The 14,978-nt window shown below is 39.0% G+C and overlaps 2 protein-coding genes across 5 annotated transcripts in view; one reads left to right on the forward strand and one right to left on the reverse strand.

The window, feature by feature from the left end:
- The window catches only part of SRPX (sushi repeat containing protein X-linked), a 178,416-nt gene that overhangs the window by 128,572 nt on the left and 34,866 nt on the right, over positions 1 to 14,978 (forward strand). The gene's annotated exons all lie outside the window — the stretch shown is intronic.
- SYTL5 (synaptotagmin like 5) overlaps positions 1 to 14,978 on the reverse strand; it is a 231,550-nt gene that overhangs the window by 33,059 nt on the left and 183,513 nt on the right. For all 4 annotated transcript variants that reach the window (XM_073013809.1, XM_073013807.1, XM_073013810.1 and 1 more), the window contains exons 7-8: positions 6,206 to 6,347; positions 1,378 to 1,507 (exon numbers count right to left, since the gene is read on the reverse strand). In XM_073013809.1, the coding sequence (XP_072869910.1) occupies positions 1,378 to 1,507; positions 6,206 to 6,347 (272 nt within the window). The remainder of the gene's footprint in view (positions 1 to 1,377; positions 1,508 to 6,205; positions 6,348 to 14,978) is intronic.

Here is a 14,978-nt window from a genome sequence, read left to right on the forward strand (position 1 = left end):
ACTGGGCCCTTAAATTTAGAAAAAAATAAAACCTTAACAATTCTTGCTTGCAATATTTAGAGAATTCACTGTGTTTTCAGATTTGACATAAAATTCAATGCAACTGATTCTAAACTGCCACTTTGAAGTGATATAGCAAGTTCCTTTCACACAAAAAGGAGACGCTATAGATGCAACGAGAGGAAGTTCTATTTCTTAAGGGACCAAAACATTCTTTCATCAGAAGAACATCTTGTTTTCAGTTTTGAAAATATAAGTTACAGAGCAATACACCTCTTAGTAATGCTGTAGACAGCTTACCAAGTCAGCACAGCTTATTTCCACAAAATAGTTCTATACCCAAACACTACTGAGACTGATATAGTTACTTATAAATGAGAAAGATTGGAGAGAGTAATCAAGTACTTAAATTTGAATTGATGAAAAAAATAATGCAGAAGTGCTTAGCATAGGCCTGACACAGAGTATGTACTCAATTAACAGGAATTGTTGAGTCGAAGTAGTAGTAGAAGTAGATCCTATGATGTTGGTTTCTAAACTAGTTTCAAAATTTAATTAACAGGTGAACAGCTTTTTTACTCCTGAGCAAAATGTACCAATAACCACACACATTTAGAAAACCCTTTGGGAGCTGGCTGGCTAGAACAGACTCCTCAATTCAGCATACAGAATCCTGCCTTAGGCTTTATGCATATGTCATCATTAGGTAACACGTAACTTTTTAATGTTGAAGATTTCATCATGATTTTTATTCCATGCATGGGACATAAGCTTCATAATTATGACAAATTTCTCTAAAGAATTTTCTTAGTCATAGGTATTAACATTTCAAAATGAATAATAGCTGCTTCAGAGGACTGTTGTGATAATGAAGTAAAATGACATATTTGAGTGTACCATGCAAATGAAAGGGGTAATTATTAATATCTTAGTGCGGCTTGCAAATAACTTCTTATTTAAACCACAGAATGATTTTCTTTTGTCTTTATGTAGGAAACTTCTGACCACTATATCAATTGAACTACCATTTCCTTGAACTCTGAGCTAGCGTTCTTATCTGTCATATCAAATGTATCCTGGAACCGTTTATATTCCCTACATTCAAATATTGATATTCTGATGTAGCACTGAAACTCGGTGATGATGCCTGGCAAGAGTATATATTAAATAAGTGGAATTTTCACAAACATAAGGTGCCCAAAGCATTACCTGGGTCTATCTTCAAGCAGTTCTTATGGAGCGGCCTACCACCATAGGTCAAAGAAGGGATGCTTACTTTTTAAAGTATGAGACATCCATTTAATACCATACATATCAGTCAATTCCATTGGTTTTAGTCATTTTAAACAACAGAGTAGGCACGTTGTAAATACCCACCTGAGGAGAGAGAGGTTCCAGACACTGCTATGGAAGGTGTGCCAGAAGTGTCTCTGCGGTGACTCTTTGTGAACTCCTGAGAGGTACCTTCAAGAGCAGCCAAATCTGTGGAATTTTCAAAACCATACTCCTTCCCACAAAGTAAAAATGAGAAAAACAAATTATACTGACTGTAATTTACTACAAAATTCATCTATATAAAATATACTTCAGTATAAACATCTTTATATGTATTACTATTTAGGAGGACCTAATTGACATTTGAAGGACCCTCACCAGGAGTCCATGTAACTCCAAAATTTACCATCAATAATTGCTATCCAAAATCTATTCCAAGAGGTTTGTTAATTAGTGCAAAAGGTATCTGGACAATTTCTCATTCCCCAAATTAATGAGTGCTCTAATATATGATTAATAAGAAAGATTATACAGGTACCCTCAATCTTATATGAACTATGTATAATAATCTGGCAAGATTCAGGCTTAAAACTCTGTTTGGTCCTATTTTGTTCCCTCTTTCAACATACCCTCTCTTCAACCATCCCTTACCTCTTCCACTCCCATTTAACAGAAAACCATGTACCTTTTCCATCTGGAAGGCTGGCTGGTCAGAATATGGATGGTTACATCTATTTTGGAATGACTTTCATGCATGGTACTTATCAATGTTCATAAAAAGATAAAGAGAGAAAACTTCCCAAGCTCACAGGAATAGTATTTTTTTGTGTGGTGTCTGCTTGTTAATAAATGCTTGTACATGTGGCAGAATTCAGTCTGGGACTTGTTTTTATTGTAACATATGTTAAAGAAAATTCTGTCCCAACTTTGCCCATGACCATAGACCCAAATTTGTCTGTGACCTTTGCCCTGCCGTAGACCAAGGCAGGGCTTGACTGCTGCCTCATCTGAAGCTTGCTTGAGTGTTAAAACAACAACTACAACAAATTTTGGACCTTTCCAGAACTGGGCTGAGGTTAAGTGTCCATTCAAATTACATCATGGTATGATAATGATCAAATCTAAAACAGATTTTTCACTTCTCCCTTCCATAAACAATCAAAAAGTACCTTTTGAAACCCTAGAGGAAGAATTTCCTCCCTGTTTCCCATATCTTAGACATTCAGGAACACTTTGATGAACTCACTACAGTGAAATGTGGCTTTCACTTGCTTAACATGCTAATTGATTCAGTTTCAATTTAGACTGTTTTTAGTATCTAATTATTCTCCAACACATAATACCTGTAGCAGGAGGTATATAGCTCCTAACTTCCTCTAATTGCCATAGACAAGGAAAGTTTATCAAGAGTGTGACAGAGGTCAATTTGATAAATTAGTTTAGGTCAATTTTCAACCTCTTCAAAAAGTTGTTCACACATGGAGTTCTCTAATGAAGCAAGACCAAGTTCCTTGGAGGCAATTATGTTAATGGCAAGTTTTCCCACAGGTGATCTGTGAGTATCATTAGTATTGTGCAATAATAGGCCAATTAATATTGCAGTGTCATTAACAAGCAATACATACCCCAGAGGTTCAGGATGTCAAGCCTAAAATTAATAGGTTACATCATAGTAGAGGACAGGTTAGAGACTTTCATGCTCTAAAAGTTTTCTGTGATGGTTAATATTAGGTATCTACTTGATTGGATTGAGGGATGCCTAGATGGCTGATAAAGTATTATTCTGGGTGCGTCTGTGAGGGTGTTGCCAGAGGAGACTGACATTGGAGTCAGTGGACTGAGAAAGGAAAACCTACTCCCAGTGTGGAGTGGGCACCATCCAATCAGCTGCCAGTGTGGCTAGAACAAAGCACATGAAATAACAGGGATAAGCAGCTTGTTTGCTGAGTCTGCTCACTCTTTCTCTTCCCAAGCTGCACCAGACACTTGGCTTCCTCTCCTCCTGTCCTTGGACATCAGACTCCAGGTTCTTCAGCCTTTAGACTCTGGGACTTACACCAGCAGCCTTCCAGGGGCTTTTGGGCTTTCAGCTTCAGACTAGGGTTACATTGTCAGCCTCCCTGATTTTGAGGCATTTGGACTTGGATTGAGCCATCCTACTGTCTTCTCTCTTTCACAACCTGCAGACAGCCTATCGTGGGACGTTGTCTTGTAATTGTGTGAACAAATTCTCCCTAATAAACTCCCTTATATATATCTGCATATATCTTATCAGTTCTATCCCTGTGGAGATCCCTGACTAATATATTTTCTTTCATGCTAAAGCAGAAAAGAACATTGAAACAAAGAGATGCTAAGAAATGGGAGAAATTGAGAAGTTGTTATCTTGCTCATCATCTAATGCTATATACTTCCCATCTAAGGCTATATACTTCCCTGTATAATGAAAGAGCAAATGTACTTCATAAACTACTGTGCTGTCTTATTTTTATTCAATAGAAAGTACTTCTCTTTGTTTCTCTTTTTTTCTCTTAGAAAAGACCAACTTAGACCACGTAGATTGCAAGAACGAGCTCAACATAGGCACTGCCTACGTATATGTACATATAGTCTACTAAATTGCAGGGAATTTCTGTTGGGGAAATCTGGGCTCTGTTAAACAAAGAAATACACAAGTAGGGGCTGTTAGTTTTGAGGGTATAGCACATGAAAAGGGTGATTTCCCCCCTAATAATCTCAAATTGTATGTAGGAAGACAAACTTTGTTGTGAGAATAAACTTGATTAACTTATTGGTCATTGGACTGATTGTCAGCTGCTACCCACTGGGACAACTGTACTAGATGTTAAATTTTTAAAAATATTTCTGTGTCAGTTGATAAACAGCACTACTCCCAGTCCACCCCCCACTTCCCTGTGCTCACCCTCATCCATAAGCCCAGGTCTCCCGATAATTCAGATCTAGTGCATGACATGGAAGGGTCCCCAGGATACTGCCCCAGCCTTGTGCCAGTGTCTGTTGTGATTTCTCAACGTCCCTGCCAGACTGGTCACTAAGTAGTTTGAATATCATTCCTCTTTAGATTCCAAGAGTTGAGTGTATTCGTCAACTATCCATGCCCCTTTCTAGCTATTGAACAGAAATGGCTTGCTGACCTTAGCACAAATATTTATGAAATTTTAAATATGCCTTTTATCTTAGCAACTACAAGTTAGACTGTAAATGTTTAAATAAATCTATTATTGTTATTCAATCTGTCTGAATGCCTTAACGGAATTTGACTACTCGCCACCTCCACTATCTCTTTGTTTCAAAACCCAGTCTCTCACATGGGGTATGACAATGGCTCACTGATTGCTTTTCTGGCTTTCACTCTTGTTCTCCTACAGCTGGTTCTCAGCACAACCCCCAAATCCTGCTTAAAGAGAAGGCAGATTATGTTACTCTTCTGCTTTAAAACCTCCAGTTTCCCCCATCTTAATCAGTGTGAATGCTGACTGCACACATCACTCTTCAAGGCTCTCTCCAGCCCTATGACCTCTTTGGATTCATTTCCTAGTTCACTTTGCCTCATTCACTCACCACAGCCGCATTGGCCTCCTTCCTCTTCCTTGAACATACCAGGTGTGCTCCCACCTCAGGGGCTCCACACTGGCTGTTCTTCTAGAGGCATTAAAAATATTTCAGAAACTGGCTGAGCAAGGGCACTGACCAATCAAGATGGAGGCCAGCTACAAGGAAGTGGAGCAGCCTTCCCTGCATGTACCTGCTGAATATCAGCGCCGTCTCTGCCTGGTGGAACACCGTGCCCCAGAAAACTACATTGCTAATTCTTTCACTTCCTTCAAGTCTTTGCTTGACTAGAGTCTGTTATATAGCAGGTTCTCATTAAGGTTGGTTGAGCCAAAAATTGTTTGTATTGTATGAACTCACTGTTCATATAAAGATGTATCAAATATAGATGCCAGCAATGTGGATGGAGCTTCCTGTTAAATAAAAAAATCTAGTATACGCTAATTCATTCCAAATACAACTTCCAACGGAATATTTAATAAAAGAGAACATTTTTCCCAAAATGTTTTTTTCATATTCTCTTTTAAAAGAGAAAACCAATAGAAAATATAATTGATCACGTCTATATATATATATAACGCAATTGAAACCTTCATTATGTGTTGACCCCTATTTTAACAGATGTATAGAAAAGAAAACTATAAAAATTTCTATTTTAAAAATTAGATAAAAGTTCTACTTTTCCAGATTTAAAACAGTTTGGAAAAATTTGTGCACTCAACCTATGAATATTTTCTCTAAAGAGTAACAGAGAGGATCAAAATCAGAGCCTTCTAAAATGTTTTATATTTATTTAAACCATATAGCAATTTAAACCTCCATCATACAAGTGCTACCTTTGAACCTGGTCTTTCCCTTCCCTTTTTCACTTTGGGTTTCCTTCCAGGAGCTAAGATGCAGGAGGTTCAGTCCTGATGAAGCTTCTACCTTTAAAGAGCATAAAGAACATGCTCTGATATATAGAGAGTTTAAACCTAGCCACGATGCAGTGGTGAGGTTGAATTTCAGAGACTCAGTGTCTGATATGGTTTGGCTCTGTGTCCCTACCCAAATGTCATCTCGAACTGTAATCCCCACAATCTCCAGGAGGGAGGGACCTGGTGGTGGATGATTGAGTCATCGGGGAGCCTTCCCCTGTGCTATTCTGGTGATAGTGAGTTCTCACGAGATTTGATAGTTTTACAAGTGTTTGACAGACTCCTTCTGCCATGATTGTAAGTTTCCTGAGGCCTCTGCAGCCATGCGGAACTGTGAGTCCATTAAACCTCTTTTGTTTATAAATTACCCGATCTCTGGCAGTTCTTTATAGCAGTGCGAGAACGAACTAATACAGTGTTCATCAGGTTTGTATACTTACTCTACTGATGACCGAGGTCACACTTCGTGTGCTTGGGGCTGGAGACCTCTGAGTGACTGGGGTCACACCACTGCTCCTACTGCTCTTTGGGGTCCTAGAACCAGCTTCCTGGTCATTGAGATCTGATGAGCCAGTGCTTCCCCTAAATGAGAAAGCATATTCTGACTTTAACATGGAAGCAGAGCAGCAACCAAATACACAGGCAGAGTAAAGCTGACGAGGAAACTGATAAGAACATGTGAACCACACTGAGTTCACAAGAGTCACACTGGAACTGCTCAGAAACTATCATGTCACCTTCCTCCTCAAAGACCCTGAGGGTATCACTAGATTTGTCCCCATTTGCCTGACTCCAGGGTCACTGTAATTAAACTTCACCCCATCTTTCTCATTTTGTTTCCTTCCGCTTACCAACATTCTCTCAGCCAGTCTGGGTTCCTTACCATTTTCTCAACTCGCCATCTTGAATTCCACCTCCTGAGGCCTTTTCTTACCTTCTCTCCACCTGTTATGCCCTCTTAACCACTCTCCGTCTATGCAAATCTTTCTCAGTCTTCAAAGGCAAATGAAGTCCAGCCTTCCCCATTAGGCCTTTCCTGTCAAGCAGAAGCCTTGTCAACCTCTGTTCCACTCAGTTCCTATTGACTTATGGTCTTTGCCTGACTACTGTATTTAGTACTTGACTGCACAATGTCTTGTTTGGCTCCCTAGTGGATCCACATATGAGACCTTGGGTGTTTCATTAAACTATGAACTTCTTGGGAACAGAGTCTATGTCATAATTAACATGTATCTCCAGCAGCTTTATAGTGCCTTAGTACAAAGAAGCCACTCAATACATATTTAATCAAAGATTAGCAGTTATATTTCATTTCTCTGTGTTGTTTTAGTGTCTAATTCATGGTGGACATTTAATAAATATGGTACAAAAATAATGACATTTGGTAAATGAGCTTGAATCACTTTCATGTGTGCTAAAACCATTCAATTCAATCCAATAACAATAAATGAAAAAGCAGTTCCTGCCCTTGAGGTGTTCACAATTTTCTTATTAAATGAGTTTCATAAGTAAACATAAATTTTGACAAATTGGAGTTTAAGAGAAGTGTTTGTTCCCATTTTATTCTTTTTCCTCAGTGGGCACAAAATACGCTAAGTGGTAAAACAGAAGTCCTTATGAGTTTTACTCTCTCAGTTACTGTCTTAATAAATTACAAATGCACATATAATAGTATACATCTTATTGGTAAAGCATAATGCAGTGGTTAATAGTGATGAGGACTTACAGTTGAGCCAGGAGGAAAGACTAAAAAGAATAAAGGAATACTTTTAAAAGCATGTTTAAATGTTTAAATGTGCACATATCATTACTAGAAGACAAATCAGGCAGAAGAATAGGCAATGACCATTGGATAGAACTGTCAACCACAACTCCTAAGTGTTTTCAAAGCTGTGCACCAGAGAAGTCATCAAAACCAAATTTGTCCTGGACCACATTACCAGCTACCACCACCTTCAATAATCATGAATAGCAGTGGCATTTACTTAGTATGTTCTAGGCATTAGCCATTTTCCATCCCCCAATATCCCTGTAAAATATGTTTTAGAATATTATTTAATATTTTTTAAATGAAGAAATTGAGTCTTGGAGAGGTTAAATGATTATTCCATACATGTATGCATGTACACACACACATGCATACACACACCGACAAACCACCATGCTATCAGCATAAAAACAGTATCGTCAGTCTACCCAAAGCCTGTGACCATTCTAGTTTCTCATACTGCTTACTCATCATTTCACTAAGAACAAGTCATTACAGCCAGGCAGGTTTTGCATTTATAGAATGAACTATCAAACAGAAGATAATCAAAGGAACAAGGAGCCAGGAGTTAGTTTCTTGGGACTTGATTATGAGAATTATGAAAATTTTCTATGTTAGTAAAGAGTGGTTACTAAAGGGTGGCATTTCTTTTTCACTAAAGGGTCTCTGCAGAAAGGATCTCTGGCTTCCTCTTTGTAGAGATGGCACTATAAGTAAATTATAGCACTATGAACTCAGCTGAGAAGATGTCTAAGACTGTGTCTGTTGATTCTGACAACAAGAGAGTAAAATTTTGTGATTAAGTAAATTGATACACTTTGGAATTCTAATTTCCTTGCTGATTTTCCTGAACTCTTCTACCTGGAGCATGACATTTCTACACTTGACAACAGTTAGCCACATTTGTACTCTTCCAAGTATTTCCGCTCATCTCAGAGGTCCTACTTAGGAGAGGCATACAGACTTTCCCGTTGATGCTGTACTGTGACCATAGGTTCTCTAGAACAATATTAACACAAAAATATGTCTCCCTACCGTTTCAGGTAAAATCTTCTTTAAAAAGAAAGCGCAGGGGTGAATCTTGCAGAAATGAGCCAAGAAGTTATGAACCAAAGGGACTTATGTGGGTATTTCTGCCTGTGTGTGTGTGGAAGGTCCTCCCAGAGCCAGGTGGTTTTGAGAAAGGCCTCATCATGGATTCGCCTTGCTGAAACCAAAAGTGCTACTTATGTAGAAGCTCTGGCAGAAGTTGATTAATTGTGGTGGTGACATTCAAGAGGTTATCCCATAATAAGGAAAAAATTCTTGCGATTGTAAGTCAGCTACTGCAAATTATCATTGCCAGCAGCATTATCTCAAAAATGACATAGACTTTCACATTTGTCCCTGACATTTATTGTGAGCTTCTCAAACATTTTTTTTTCCAGTTGATTAAACTCGGAAAAGGTTTAGTCTAATAAGGCATATTGTCATAAATATTCGGGTGCCAACTCATTTAGAAGTTATGTAAAATATGACATAAAATACATGAATCTTTGCCACTGAAATTGGAAAAGGATAAAAGCTATGTCAAGTCAAAATTAAAGTTGTGAAGTTTAAAGGTCAACTAAGAAAAAGCAATTTTTTGATTCAGCTATCATGTTACTTAGATTTAAATAAAAAGTATGATAAATCAGTGCCAACAAACCTTCAAGCTAAAATGTGGTTAAGTGAAAACCGGCAAGAAAGAGATACATTTATCTCATTCAAAAAGGCCCAAATGTGGGGATATGTCACTGTCTGGGAGTCTGGATATTCTGGGTTGCTGAAAGACACATTTTCCAGATTAGGAAAGAGTTTCATTTACTTTACCTTATGAAATAAACTTTAAAAGCCTTCTGTTTTGTTATCTCTAATTCCATGGGTAGGGTAAACACATCCAACAGCAATAATTTCAGTATACTCTTACAATGACCCTGTATGGCAGATGCATATGAACGTTTGTTCCAAGCTAGGGAACTCAGGGGTGGCCAGCCCTGAGATTTGTTTCTTACCTACGAAAAACATCTGAGCCCCTGGCCCTTCTCATGGAACACGGGCCATACCAGGGACTGAGGCCCCGAGTTTTGGGTTAAATGAAGGTTTCCAGGTGGAGGTTGTCTAGTGGGAAGGTTTTAAGTGAAAATGCTATATAAACTACATTGTTATTTGCAAGCGGTTGTGGTTTTCCTGCCCAGCCCACCACCACTGGACTCTCCCCTGTGTGTAAGATGCTAATAAAATCGTATGTCTCATTTGCTGGCTCTGAGTTTTTTGAACCTGGCAGCTTCCCTAATGAAGTTAATAGGGGTTCAGCACGGCACCATGTTGCTCAAAAATCTTGATAACAGCTTCCCAGATATATCCATTTCTAGACAGAGGATCCAAGGGTAGGGGGCAGAGATTATAATTTAATGAGTTACCTTTCTGCTTTACATAAAGGTCTCCTAGGAGTTGTAGCCAGGAAATAATTTCCCAGGATCCAACCTTCCCAGAATGGCTGACAGTGTTGAGCCTGTTCCCATATGATTTAAATGTGTGCTCTCCTAAGGCAGCACGAACCTGAGAGATCCTAAAACTCACTGGGACAATGAGACTAATGTGCAACACAACACAGAGACAATGCACAATATTCTTTCTGAGGTTTATGAGCTTTCCTAACTTCTTATAGTTATTTTGGATCTACAATGAGTATGCAGGAAAGATGGCCAATGGAGACTGCAATTAGATAGTGAGATGAGCCTGCTAACTGGGAAAGAGATAACTAAAAATGAATGTAGCTCAATCTTCTAGTCTTTGGTGATCCCCAAGTGCTGTGTCTTTATTAATAGTCTTATGTGAGATGAGTGGCCCTCATCCTCAGATGCACATTAGAAACTCCTGGGGAGCTATTAAAACTCCCATGTCCAGACTATACTGAGGCTAGTCACATGGGACTGTCTGGGTGTGGGATCTAGGTGCCAGCATGTTTTAAAACTCCCCAGGTGATTCCAATATGTAGCCAAGGCTGAAAACCACTGTGCTAAGCTGTGAATAAAAGTTTATTGATCTCAGACATCTCTCCACCTGCATTGCTCCCTCCCCTTCTACCACTATTTTTTTTTTTTTAAATTCAGCAGTACTGACATGAAAAGAGCTAAGTTGTCCTTGTGGTTCAGACTGTGATACATGGAAGGACACTTTGTCTTAGTGAGTGAACGTGTTGCACTAGGAATCAGCAAACTATGGCTTGTGGACATATTTGGACTCACCAAACGTTTCTATATAGTCATGTGCTTAGAGTAGTTTTTACATTTTTTAAATAGTTGAAAAAAATCCAAAGAAGAAGAATATTTTGTGACACATGAACATTATATGAAATTGAAATTTCAGAGCCCATAAATAAAATTTGATTGCAATTCAGGCAGCCCATTCATTCATGTATTGTCTATACTTCTTCCATGTTCTGACAGTAAAGTTGAGTAGTTGAGACAGAGATCATATGGCCCACAAAGTCAAAAATATTATCTGTACCTTTACAAAAAAGGTTTGTTGATCTCTGCGTGTATGCCAGTTTGGGGGGAAAACTTTAAGCATGTTTTTCCTCTGCTCTCACAGTACTACAACAATCATCAATCATCACAGAAGACTTCTGTGAACAAAGGTGTGGGGTTTTTCCCCACACACCAAGCAGCAGACAACCAGCTGTGCGTCCTCTAATTAAATTCTGACACTATCTCTTAAAAGAGAGTGTCAGATCCCACAGGGTGAGGACTCAGTCCCCAAGACTGTCCTCCCCCAGACACCAGTCACAAGTCTGGGCTTTCAGAACTTCTGACCAACTGTCTTCAATTTGGGGTTCCCATGACCCCCTCTTTGTGTTTGATTAGCTAGAGTGGCTCACAGAACTCAGGGAAACACTTAAATCGACCAGTTTATTATAAAGGATATTACAAAAGATACAGATAAAGAGATGCGTAGGGTGAGGTATGGGGATAGGACTGCAGAGCTTCCATGCCCTCCCTGTGCGTACCACCCTTCTGGCAGCTCCACATTTGTGGCTATCCAGAAGTTCTCTGAACTCTGTCCTCTGGGATTTTTTTACCCTTTTTAATTATTTTTTTATTATACTTTATGGTCTGGTCTAGGGTACTTGTATGGAGGCTTCATTACACAGGCATGATTAACAACTGTGTAAAAATGTGATTGGACAGAAAGTACATGATCTAAACCCAGCAAGGCCTGTCTGTTCAGGCTTTTCTTGGTTTCTCTGTGTAACATTCCTTCCTCTAGGTTATGAAGCAGGGGTCTCCAGAATGAGGGTCTTTTGAACCACAATCAGGTTAGAGTCCTGCTTTGGCAGGTGAAAGGACAGTAGAAGGTCCGAGAGATTATGTTTTCTGAGGCCTAAAGTGGCCCAACAGTATAACAAGGACTATAGAAGTTAGGAGGCAGGAACTATAGATGAGAATAAATATATATATATATAAACACCACAGTGCCTATGCACACAGGCGCACGCACACACACACACACACACACACACACACACACACACAGAGAGAGATGAGTCTATTTAAAAACAAAACTCTTTGGAGAAGCCAATACACCTAAAAGAAGTAAATTTCAGGTATTGGGTGCTTGTGTGTTACACTTAGGCCCAAGCGAGCCATCATAGGATCCCTTGAAAGCAGAATTAGGGAAGCAGAGAGATGAGAAAGACATAGAAATTCCTCAAGCAGCTTCTGTAGCTGCAATGTCCCCTGAAGCCACTGGCCTTATATGGCTTACTCACACATATCTTCCTTTTCCTTTTTGGAAAGAGGACAAGAGTAGTATAATGTAGTAGGCACTCAATGAAATTGTGCCAAATGAATCCTAGTGTTAATTACATAAATAGCTTTATAATTCGACTTAATAAAAAACAAGCTGCTTTGTTTGGTGGTTTTAAAACGTTTAGTGTTTCCTTAATGGATTGGTTTCCTTTAAGAAAACTCCCTCTAGACACAAACAAATGGAAGAACATACCATGCTCATGGATAGGAAGAATCAATATCGTGAAAATGGCCATACTGCCCAAGGTAATTTATAGATTCAATGCCATCCCCATCAAGCTACCAATGAGCTTCTTCACAGAATTGGAAAAAACTGCTTTAAAGTTCATATGGAACAAAAAAAGAGCCCGCATCTCCAAGACAATCCTAAGTCAAAAGAACAAAGCTGGAGGCATCACGCTACCTGACTTCAAACTATACTACAAGGCTACAGTAACCAAAACAGCATGGTACTGGTACCAAAACAGAGATATAGACCAATGGAACAGAACAGAGTCCTCAGAAATAATACCACACATCTACAGCCATCTGATCTTTGACAAACCTGAGAGAAACAAGAAATGGGGAAAGGATTCCCTATTTAATAAATGGTGCTGGGAAAACTGGCTAGCCATAAGTAGAAAGCTGAAACTGGATCCTTTCCTTACTCCTTATACGAAAATTAATTCAAGATGGATTAGAGACTTAAATGTTAGACCTAATACCATAAAAATCCTAGAGGAAAACCTAGGTAGTACCATTCAGGACATAGGCATGGGCAAAGACTTCATGTCTAAAACACCAAAAGCAACGGCAGCAAAAGCCAAAATTGACAAATGGGATCTCATCAAACTAAAGAGCTTCTGCACAGCAAAAGAAACTACCATCAGAGTGAGCAGGCAACCTACAGAATGGGAGAAAATTTTTGCAATCTACTCATCTGACAAAGGGCTAATATCCAGAACCTACAAAGAACTCAAACAAATTTACAAGAAAAAAACAAACAACCCCATCCAAAAGTGGGCAAAGGATATGAACAGACATTTCTCAAAAGAAGACATTCATACAGCCAACAGACACATGAAAAAATGCTCATCATCACTGGCCATCAGAGAAATGCAAATCAAAACCACAATGAGATACCATCTCACACCAGTTAGAATGGCGATCATTCAAAAGTCAGGAAACAACAGGTGCTGGAGAGGATGTGGAGAAATAGGAACACTTTTACACTGTTGGTGGGATTGTAAACTAGTTCAACCATTATGGAAAACAGTATGGCGATTCCTCAAGGATCTAGAACTAGATGTACCATATGACCCAGCCATCCCATTACTGGGTATATACCCAAAGGATTATAAATTATGCTGCTATAAGGACACATGCACACGTATGTTTATTGCAGCACTATTCACAATAGCAAAGACTTGGAATCAACCCAAATGTCCATCAGTGACAGATTGGATTAAGAAAATGTGGCACATATACACCATGGAATACTATGCAGCCATAAAAAAGGATGAGTTTGTGTCCTTTGTAGGGACATGGATGCAGCTGGAAACCATCATTCTTAGCAAACTATCACAAGAACAGAAAACCAAACACCGCATGTTCTCACTCGTAGGTGGGAACTGAACAATGAGATCACTTGGACTCGGGAAGGGGAACATCACACACCGGGGCCTATCATGGGGAGGGGGGAGGGGGGAGGGATTGCATTGGGAGTTATACCTGATGTAAATGACGAGTTGATGGGTGCAGCACACCAACATGGCACAAGTATACATATGTAGCAAACCTGCACGTTGTGCACATGTACCCTACAACTTGAAGTTTAATAATAATAAATAAATTTAAAAAAAAAAAGAGACTATTCTAAAAAAAAAAAAAAAAAAAAAAAAAGAAAACTCCCTCTAAAACGGAGGAGACAGTTACCATGAGGAAGGGACTCCAGCTGGGTATGAAGAAATAGATCTTAAGAACAGGTGGTACTCTCCATGTGATAATATTTTTGTTTTTTAGCATCTCATTGAAATCCTGATCTAATTTCTTATTTCTAAATAATGACCAGAAGCCGTTTTGAGGAGAGAGGCCAGCAGCCATGAAAAGCCTTGGGTCAATTAGAAGTCGGGGGCAAGAAGAAAGCCCCCGTGTGTCTTTCCCCATAGACACACGAAAAATGAAGTGCTTAACAGAACTTCACTTTTCAGTAACTAAATGGAACAAATACTTACTCTATACTTAGTAGTTCAGAATTGCCAATCGCTTGTTCTGAGTAGGATGTTATATTGCATATAAGAAGATAGGTATTAAGGCATCGAAAGTCATCTACATCCTGGTCCAAATTACCTCTCCATCTCCTCATCTCTTGTACACCATACTTCAATTTTTATACTCTAGAAACTCTGAACAGTTTCTTTTCAGCACACGCAGTCTGCTTTATGTCTATTTTCCTTTGTACTTTTTATTTCCTCTGCATAGAATGCTCTTCCTATCTTTCTTTACCTGGCCGAGTCCTCCTCATTTCTTAAAAACTGCTTAAGGATCATTTCAATGAAGCTTACCTGAATCCTTTGGAAGGATAAATGCTTATCTTTGGTTTTCTCATAGCACGTAGAACATATTTTTAAAATT

Source organism: Chlorocebus sabaeus, chromosome X (assembly GCF_047675955.1).
Source record: "Chlorocebus sabaeus isolate Y175 chromosome X, mChlSab1.0.hap1, whole genome shotgun sequence".
Lineage (NCBI taxonomy): Eukaryota > Metazoa > Chordata > Mammalia > Primates > Cercopithecidae > Chlorocebus > Chlorocebus sabaeus.